This window comes from Balaenoptera physalus (genome assembly GCF_965194825.1).
Source record: "Balaenoptera physalus genome assembly, chromosome: 19".
Classification (NCBI taxonomy): domain Eukaryota; kingdom Metazoa; phylum Chordata; class Mammalia; order Artiodactyla; family Balaenopteridae; genus Balaenoptera; species Balaenoptera physalus.
In genome coordinates, this window is record NC_138900.1 from 16,228,995 (window position 1) to 16,239,063 (window position 10,069).

General features: G+C 38.4%; 1 protein-coding gene across 6 annotated transcripts in view; it reads left to right on the top strand.

Moving 5' to 3' along the window:
* ZNF565 (zinc finger protein 565) overlaps positions 1 to 9,835 on the top strand; it is a 35,042-nt gene extending 25,207 nt beyond the window's left edge. For all 6 annotated transcript variants that reach the window (XM_082439443.1, XM_082439444.1, XM_082439445.1 and 3 more), the window contains one exon: positions 6,576 to 9,835. In XM_082439443.1, the coding sequence (XP_082295569.1) occupies positions 6,576 to 7,846 (1,271 nt within the window). In that variant the 3' untranslated portion in view covers positions 7,847 to 9,835. The remainder of the gene's footprint in view (positions 1 to 6,575) is intronic.
* Positions 9,836 to 10,069: the final 234 nt, after the last annotated feature.

The following is a 10,069-nucleotide window of genomic DNA, read 5'->3' on the forward strand; positions in this document are numbered from 1 at the left end:
TCAGCTACCAAGGGAACCTTGCCTTTATCCTCATTAATTCCTCTCTGTTCTTTCTTCTCTTACGTTTTCTTCTCATTTCAAAAAGGAATGTGCCCCTCTCCGGTGGCTGCTATTTTACCTGTAGTTTGGATCCATTTTTCTGCAAGTGTCTTCATTCCTTAAAAAGTATTTATTTTCTTAAAACAGCTTTTCACTTCACCTAATTCAGCAATTCATTTATTCTCTTAACTTTTGAGAGGTAAGGATGTGTAGTGGCTGAGGGAATACTCTGGAATCAGATTTTCTTTTTTTTTTTTTTAATTTATTTGGCTGCATCAGGTCATAGTTGCAGCATGTGGGATCTTTTGTTATGGCGCGCGGGCTCCTCTAGTTGCAGCGCGCGGGCTTCTCCCTAGTTGTGGTGTGTGGGCTGCGGAGTCTGAGGGCTCAGTAGTTGCGGTGCATGGGCTTAGTTGCCCCGTGGCATGTGGGATCTTAGTTCCCCAACCAGGGATTGAACTTGCGTCCCCTGCATTGGGAGGCGGATGCTTAACCACTGGACCACCAGGGAAGTCCCTGGAATCAGGTTTTCTGAATTCAAATCCTGGCTCTGCCACTTACTAGATCTGTGAGTTTAAGTAAGTTACTTAAATTCTCTGTGCTTCAGTTTTCTCCTCTGAAAATGGGATTAAAAATAGTGCCTTCCTCATGTAGTTATTGTGGCTTTTTTATGAGTTAGTATGTGAAAATGCCCAGAACAATGCCAGGCAATAGTGACCACTAAAAAAATGATAGTATTTGTAACTGACACTTGCTGGACAGAATTGGAGCCTTTGAATACTTAGTTATGTTACTACCTCATGACTTCTCTGTATTGTTATCATTTATTTTCATCTGGGATCATTTTTTCTCTATCTGAAGAACACCCTTAATATTTCCTTTTTTGTAGGTCTGCTGTTGACAAATTCTCTCAGCTTTTGACCACATGAAAATGTCTTTATTCTAACTTTTTTCTTGTAGGATATTTTCACTGAGTATGGAATTCTGTGTTGGCAGGAATCTTCTCTCAGCCCAAAGAAGAACTCATTCCGCTGCCTATTCTCTTCCAATGTTATCAATAAGTCAAGTTGTTCCAATTTTGGAAAATGTTCCACATATATTTAAAACTAGTGTTCTTTGGATGGGGCATTCACCTCTTTAACTATAACCCTTTTGATTATGTGATTTAGAGTCTGTATGTCCTTTTAACTTTCTCTGTACTTCCACTATCAAATTCTGAGAGCTCTTAATTGTATTATATATTTTGCTACTACATATTACATTTTTATAAAGATGAAATATAGATCCTTGTTGCAAATTGTATTTTTATCAGTACAGTCCATCTTCATTTTGCCACTTAGTGGCATTTAACCTTGAATTCTATTTTTTCTGATATTAGTATAAAATGCCCTGTTTTTGTTAGTTTAAAAAACTATGGTGTATCTTTGCTTATCCTTTTTTAAAAAGTATTGCCATTTTAATTGTGTCCATTATAATCAGAATTAGTTTCCTTTTTTAATCAATCTGAGAGTCCTTGACTTTAATAGAATTTAATCCATTCTCATTTATTATGATCATTCATGTGTCTGTTCTTACTCCTCCCATTTTATCTTATATTTTCTGTTCCTCATTCTATTTCTAGCTATTCCTGTTTTGCTCACATTTTACTACCCTTTCTACCTTTAAGCAATTTTGAAGTTGTACGTCCTATTGCTTTGTAATAGAATAGTCTTTAACTTGACTTTTAAGAAGTGTGCTTAAACCTGTTTCTCTTCCCACCTCAAGACTGAAATAGAATTTTTTTCTTTTTAGTAAAGTTTTTAAAAAAATATTTTGAAATCATTCTAGTTTAGACTTATAGAAAATTTGCAAAATTATTACAGAGAATTCCCATATACCCTTCCCTTCACTCAGCTTCCAAATGTTAACCTTTTATGTAACCATAGTACAGTTATCAAAACCAGGAAATTAACATTGGTGTAATACTATTAACTAATCTACAGATCTTATTAGAATTTTATCACTTTTTCCCCTAATGTCCTGCTTCTATACCAGGATCCAGTCTGGGATCCCACTTTGCATTACGTTCTTTTGTCTCCTTAGTATCCTCCAATCTGTGACAATTGCTCTGTCTTTCATGACTTTGATCCTTTTGATGAGTACTCTTTTGGAGAATGTCTCTCACTTGTGTTTGCTTGATATTTTCTCATAGTTAGATTGAGATTATGCATCTTTGACAGGAATACCACAGAAGTGATGTTGTGTCCTTCTCTATGCATCATATCAGGGGTTGCCTGATGTTAATATGGCTTTTTACTGGTAGTGTTAACCTTGATCACCTTGGTTAAGGTGTTTCTCATGTTTCTCTCCTGTAAAGTTACTACTTTGCAACTGTAAGTGGTAATTATCTTGGAGGGAGCTACTTTGCAACTCTATGCTGTTTCTCCTCATTTTGCCTACTGGTTTTAGCATCCATTGGTGGATCTTGTCTGTAACAATACAATAGTGTTGCCTTGTGTTGATTTTCTATGTCCCTTATTGCTTCTGCATTTATTAATTGGAATTCTTCTGTAAGGAAGGGCTCTCCCTACCCCCTTTCCCATTCATCTATTTATTCAAAGATTTGTTTCTATCAGTATGGGCTATTTATTTATTTATGTATTCTATGAGTTATAGTCCAAAAATATCATTGTTTATTCTGCTATTCAAATTGCTTATTGGGAAAGCTTTGGCCATTTGGGAACACCTTCAGGTTGTATATACATTCACAATGTTGTGCAGCCATTATCACTATCCATTTCCAGAACTTATTCATCATCCCAAACAGAAACTCTGTATCTATTAAACAATAACTACCTACTTTCCCCTCCGCCCTGCCCCTTGTTACCTCTTTTCTACTTTGTCTCTATGAATTTGACAATTCTAGGTATCTCGTGTAAATGTAGTCATGCAATATGTAGTTTTAGGTTCATTCATTTATCAGAATTTAATTCCTTTTTAAGACTGAATAACATTCCATTGTATGTATATACCACATTTTGTTTATTCATTCCTCTGTTGATGGACACTTGGGTTCTTTCTATCTTTTGGCTATTGTGAATAATGCTGCTCTGAGCCTTGGTGTACAAGTATCTGTTTGACTCCCTGTTTTCACTTCTTTGGGGTATATACCTAGGAATGAAATTGCTGGATCAGCTGGTAATTGTTATGTTACTTTTCGAGGGCATTTCTTAATTTTTAAGAGTCTTTTATAAATTGTGAAGATCATCCCATTATCTATAAGTTTCAAATATTTTCTCTGTCACTTGTCTTTTGACTTTGCTTTTGGTGTTTTTTGTTCATGTGCAAGTTTTTTTTTGTTTTTTTGTTTTTGTTTGTTTGTTTTTTTTAAACATCTTTATTGGAGTATAACTGCTTTACAATGGTGTGTTAGTTTCTGCTTTATAACAAAGTGAATCAGTTATACATATACATATGTTCCCATATCTCTTCCCTCTTGCATCTCCCTCCCTCCCACCCTCCCTATCCCACCCCTCTAGGTGGTCACAAAGCACCAAGCTGATCTCCCTGTGCTATGCGGTTGCTTCCCACTAGCTATCTATTTTACGTTTGGTAGTGTATATATGTCTATGCCACTCTCTCACCCTGTCACATCTTACCCCTCCCCCTCCCCATATCCTCAAGTCCATTCTCTAGTAGGTCTGTGTCTTTATTCCCGTCTTGCCACTAGGTTCTTCATGACCTTTATTTTCCCTTAGATTCCATATATATGTGTTAGCATACTGTATTTGTTTTTCTCTTTCTGACTTACTTCACTCTGTATGACAGACTCTAACTCCATCCACCTCACTACAAATACTTCCATTTCATTTCTTTTTATGGCTGAGTAATATTCCTTTGTATATATGTGCCACATCTTCTTTATCCATTCATCCGATGATGGACACTTAGGTTGCTTCCATGTCCTGGCTATTGTAAATAGAGCTGCAATGAACATTTTGGTACATGACTCTTTTTGAATTATGGTTTTCTCAGGGTATATGCCCAGTAGTGGGATTGCTGGGTCGTATGGTAGTTCTATTTTTAGTTTTTTAAGGAACCTCCATACTGTTCTCCATAGTGGCTGTATCAATTTACATTCCCACCAACAGTGCAAGAGGGTTCCCTTTTCTCCACACCCTCTCCAGCATTTATTGTTTCTAGATTTTTTGATGATGGCCATTCTGACTGCTGTGAGATGATATCTCATTGTAGTTTTGATTTGCATTTCTCTAATGATTAATGATGTTGAGCATTCTTTCATGTGTCTGTTGGCAATCTGTATATCTTCTTTGGAGAAATGTCTATTTAGGTCTTCTGCCCATTTTTGGATTGGGTTGTTTGTTTTTTTGTTATTGAGCTGCATGAGCTGCTTGTAAATCTTGGAGATTAATCCTTTGTCTGTTGCTTCATTTGCAAATATTTTCTCCCATTCTGAGGGTTGTCTTTTGGTCTTGTTTATGGTTTCCTTTGCCATGTGCAAGTTTTTTTGTTTTGTTTTTCACCTTTACATAATGGAATTTATCAGTCTTTTGATGCTTTTGGATTTTGAGTCATTATTTAGAAGGTTTCCCTGTACCTAGATTATAAAGTAATCTACCACATTTCCTTCCAGTTTTTGTATGGTTTCTATTTTCTTTTAACATTAAAACTGTATTCAGAGTTTATTCTGGTATGTGGTGGTATAACATATGGATCTAATTTTATCTTTTTCCAAATGACTATCTAATCCCCACATTATTTATTATAAAAACTATTCTTTTCTCCTTTGAGATACCACCTTTATAATAAATTCAATTTCCATATAAACTTTAGTCTATTTCTGGCCTTTCTATTGAGTTCCATTGGTGTGTCTCTAGAATCCAATATTTATTCATCAAGCAATCCGTTATTGCTACTATGTCCTAGGATTTGGTGACAACGGCTAGTGGAAAAGGCTTTATTTCTGCCTTTGGGGAGGTAAAAAAACAAATCAACAGATGAGTAAGTAAATGAAACTCTAAGTACAACTGATGAAAGTGTTATGACAATAGGACACACATTGTGGGAGAGAGAATCAAAGTATATGCTTAGGGTTATCAGGCTGAGAGCTTTTTGAAAGTATGAGTTTTAATCTGAAACCTAAAGAGAAAAGCAGCCATACAAAGGGCCCAGGACAGGATTCCCAATAGATAGAATAACCTGATGAGAGGTCTACGATGGAAAAGACCTACATTTATTCTAGATACTCAAAGGAGGGCTGTGTTACATAAGGAGGAAAGGGGAGAGTGTTCAATATGAAGATGCATTGTCCTTGGTGGAGATAGAGTGACAGAGCGACAACACAGACAATCAGGGACCTGCTTTGCCAAGAACCTGTGAACCATGGCATTGAATTTAGAATTTATTCTAAGTGCAGTGGGGAGGCTGTGAAAAAGTTTAAGCAGAGATTTTCATTTTGACTGACATCAGCATCATATGGTAGAAAGTGCTAAAAATATAGATGCCTTATTTGTATGAAATGCCCTGAATAGGCAAATTCACAGGGACAGAATTAGTGTTTCTCTGCCATTAGTGATTGCCAGGGGCTGGCAGGAATGAGGAATGGGGAGTGGCTGCTTAATGGGCACAGGGTTTCTTTTTTATTTTTTTAAAATTGAGGTGTAGTTGATTTACAATGTTGTGTTAGTTTCTGCTATACAGCAAAGTGATTTACATATATATATATTATATATATATATATATATATATATACACACATATATACATATATATACACACACACATTCTTTTTCATATTCTTTTCCATTATGGTTTAATTTCGGATATTGAATATGGTTTGCTATGCTATACAACAGGACCTTGTTGTTTATCCATTCTATATATAATAGTTTACATCTGCTAGTCCCAAACTCCCAATCCAGCCCTCCCCCACCGCCCCCACCTCCCCCCCACCCCTTGGCAACCACAAGTCTGTCCTCTATGTCTGTGAGTCTGTAGCACAGAGTTTCCATTTGGGGTGATGAGAGTGTTCTGGGATTAGAAGATAGTGGCAATGATTGCAGGACACTGGGAATGTACTGCAAACCATGGAATTGTACACTTTAAAATGGTTAAATGGGAAATTTTATGTTATGTGAATCTTCAATTAAAATATATATATATTACTTTTAAAATATGTGTAGATACGTATGTATACACATGTCTTGGCCCTACTCCTGTAGATTTTGATTCAGTGTGGGGTGCTGTTTGGACATTTGTTTTGTTACAAGGCTTCCTGGATGATTCTGATCTCTGTCAAACATGAGAACCACTGGCTTAATTTGTTTTCTTGCCCCTTTCTGGCACCATATGAGCTCTTATCATATTTGTGCTTTCATGTGCTTTTTAGAAATTGCACAGCAATATTTGAGACTTATAGAAGCAATTCACCTATTACGGTTATTATTTTCATTTTGTCTCTCTAGTCTCCTGTAGAATTTTAAAATTTCTCTTAGAAGAAGAGAACAGGTTGTATTTACTTTTTTTTTATTTTTCAGACTTGGAGTCCAGGTGTGATAAATTTCTACAAAAAGATATCTTTGAAGTAGAGTCATTCGATTGGGAGCTGATGGAAAGCCTTACATGCTGTGCTTTTGAGGGCTCCAGTTTTAGAGATGACTGGGCATACAAAGGCCAGTTTGAAAAACAACAAGTAAATCATGAGTGCTCTTTCAAGCAAGTGAAAATCACCTATGGAAACATGCCCACTTTTGAGCATCATACATCCCTTACCCTACATCCCAGCAATGAGACTGGCGAGAAACTGATTGAATGTAATGAATGTGGGAAAGCATTTAGCCGTGGCTCACACCTTATTCAACATCAGAAAACTCATACGGGTGAAAAGCCCTTTGAATGTAAGGAATGTGGGAAAGCCTTCAGTCGTACCTCGCACCTTGTTCAACATCAGAGAATTCATACAGGTGAGAAACCTTATGACTGTAAGGAGTGTGGGAAGGCCTTTGGTCGTACTTCAGAACTTATTCTACATCAGAGACTTCATACTGGTGTCAAACCCTATGAATGTAAAGAATGTGGAAAGACCTTTAGACAGCACTCACAACTTATTCTGCATCATAGAACTCATACAGGTGAGAAACCCTACGTATGTAAAGACTGTGGCAAGGCTTTTATTCGCGGCTCACAACTTACTGTTCATCGGAGAATTCATACAGGTGCTAGACCCTATCAGTGTAAAGAATGTGGGAAAGCCTTTAGACAACATTCACAGCTTACTGTACATCAGAGGATTCATACTGGGGAGAAACCCTATGAATGTAAGGAGTGTGGCAAGGGCTTTATTCATAGCTCAGAAGTTACTCGACATCAAAGAATTCATTCTGGGGAGAAACCCTACGAATGTAAAGAATGTGGGAAGGCCTTTAGACAGCACGCACAGCTTACACGACATCAGAGAGTTCATACAGGTGACAGACCCTATGAGTGTAAAGATTGTGGGAAGGCCTTTAGTCGTAGTTCGTACCTTATTCAGCATCAAAGAATTCATACAGGTGACAAACCCTACGAATGTAAGGAATGTGGGAAAGCCTTTATTCGTGTTTCACAACTGACTCATCATCAGCGGATTCACACTTGTGAGAAACCCTATCAATGTAGGGAATGTGGAATGGCCTTTATTCGTAGTTCACAGCTTACTGAACATCAGAGAATTCATCCTGGTATCAAACCTTATGAATGTAGAGAATGTGGGCAGGCCTTTATTCTTGGCTCACAGCTCATTGAACACTACAGAATTCATACTGGCTAGAAAGCCTTGATGTTAGGGATGTAGCAGAGCCTTTATGTGGAATTCATGCCTAACTCAATATTAGATAATGCATAATGTAATGTAATTATTGTCAGAGAACCTTCATTTGTCACCTCCATTATGGAACATCAGGTAACTCATACCAGAAGAAAATTCAATAAACATGGGAATTCTTTTTGCCTCACACTCACTGTTTACTAAGCATCAGAGAGCTTACATTGAAAAAAAATTAATATGAATATAGAAAACCCTCCTGTTACCACTCAAAATATGTTAAACTTCTGAGAATTCCTAATAGAAAATGACCCTATTAAAACATTTGTGACTGTGCCTTTCGCCATATACCTTACTTAACATTATCTCACTTCCGGCAATTACTGACTGCATAACATTGGGCAAATTATGCAATGTCTGTGTTCCTCAGTTTACTTATTTTTAAGCAGTGATAATTATATGTACCTAATAGAGTTTCCGTGAAGATTGTCAGATATTTTATATAAAGCCTATGCTCAATAAATACTATTGTCATTAATTAATAACAGTATTACTGTTAAGGAGTTCATGTGAGAGGGGGGCCTTATTAATGTATCAAATATCCAAAGCCTTCAAAACCACTTGTTAGGATAATTCATTCTGAAAAACAGTAGTGAAGTATAGTTATCATGAGAAGATCTTCATTTAAAAGGTTGTAAATTTTGAAGATTAGAAATTAACAGAAGAGTAGCCAAAAGAAATCTGCCCATTTAGGAATCTAAAACCACCTCCAAGTATAACTTCAAGAGAATCAAACTAAAATTACAAACTAGAAATGAATGGCAGTGGGGCTTCCCTGGTGGTGCAATGGTTGAGAATCTGCCTGCCAATGCAGGGGACACGGGTTCGAGCTCTGGTCTGGGAAGATCCCACATGCCGCGGAGCAACTGGGCCCGTGAGCCACAACTACTGAGCCTGCGCGTCTGGAGCCTGTGCTGCGCAACAAGAGAGGCCACGATAGTGAGAGGCCCACGCACCGCGATGAAGAGTGGCCCCCGCTTGCCGCAACTAGAGAAAGCCCTCACACAGAAACGAAGACCCAACACAGCCCAAAAAATAAATTAATTAATTAAAAAAAAAAAAAAAGAATGGCAGTGAATTCTGCATATCAAAACCAGTTCAGTGTAACCAAAGCTGTACTCCTGTCAGAACCCAAGGGTTAAAGGTAGGGGCTTTGGGACTTCCCTGGTGGCACGGTGGTTAGGAGTCCACCTGCCAATGCAGGGGATACAGGTTCGAGCCCTGGTCCGGGAAGATCCCACGTGCTGTGGAGCAACTAAGCCCATGCGCCACAACTACTGAGCCTGCGCTCTAGAGCCCGCGTGCAACAACTACTGAGCCCACGTGCTGCAACAACTGAAGCCCACACACCTAGAGCCCATGCTCCGCAACAAGAGAAGCCACTGCAATGAGAAACCCGCACACCGCAACGAAGAGTAGCCCCCAATCACCGCAACTAGCAAAAGCCCACATGCAGCAGCGAAGACCCAACGTATCCAAAGATGAATAAATGAATTAATTAATTAATTAAAAATTAAAAAAAAAAAAAGGTAGGGGCTTTGTTCTCCAAGTAGATCTCCAACACCTACTCATTGCCAGTCACATACTAAACGCATTAAATGAATGGTCAACCCTAAAAGTTAGGGGAAATTACCACATAAACCTAAGTCAACAGTAAGAACGATTATTAAAAAGAAAAGAAAAAATGGGACTTCTCTAGTGGTCCACTGGTTAAGACTTCAAGCTTCCACTGCAGGGGGCGTGGGTTCAATCCCCGCTCGGGGAACTAAGATCCTACATGCCGCATGGTGCAGCCAAAAAATATGAAATCAGAAATGACAGTAGACTTAATCTGAATGTTATTTAACAATATAATAGACAATTGACAACTCAGATATAGAAAAAAAAACATTTAGCAGTATGAATGAGGAAGGGGTGGATTTTTTAAAAATAGCAACTATGGGGCTTCCCTGGTGGCGCAGTGGTTAAGAATCCGCCTGCCAATGCAGGGGACACGGGTTCGAGCCCTGGTCCAGGAAGATCCCACATGCCACGGAGCAACTGGGCCCGTGAGCCACAACTACTGAGCCTGCGCATCTGGAGCCTGTGCTCCGCAGCAAGAGAGGCCGCGACAGTGAGAGGCCCGCGCACTGCGATGAAGAGTGGCCCCCGCTTGCCACAACTAGAGAA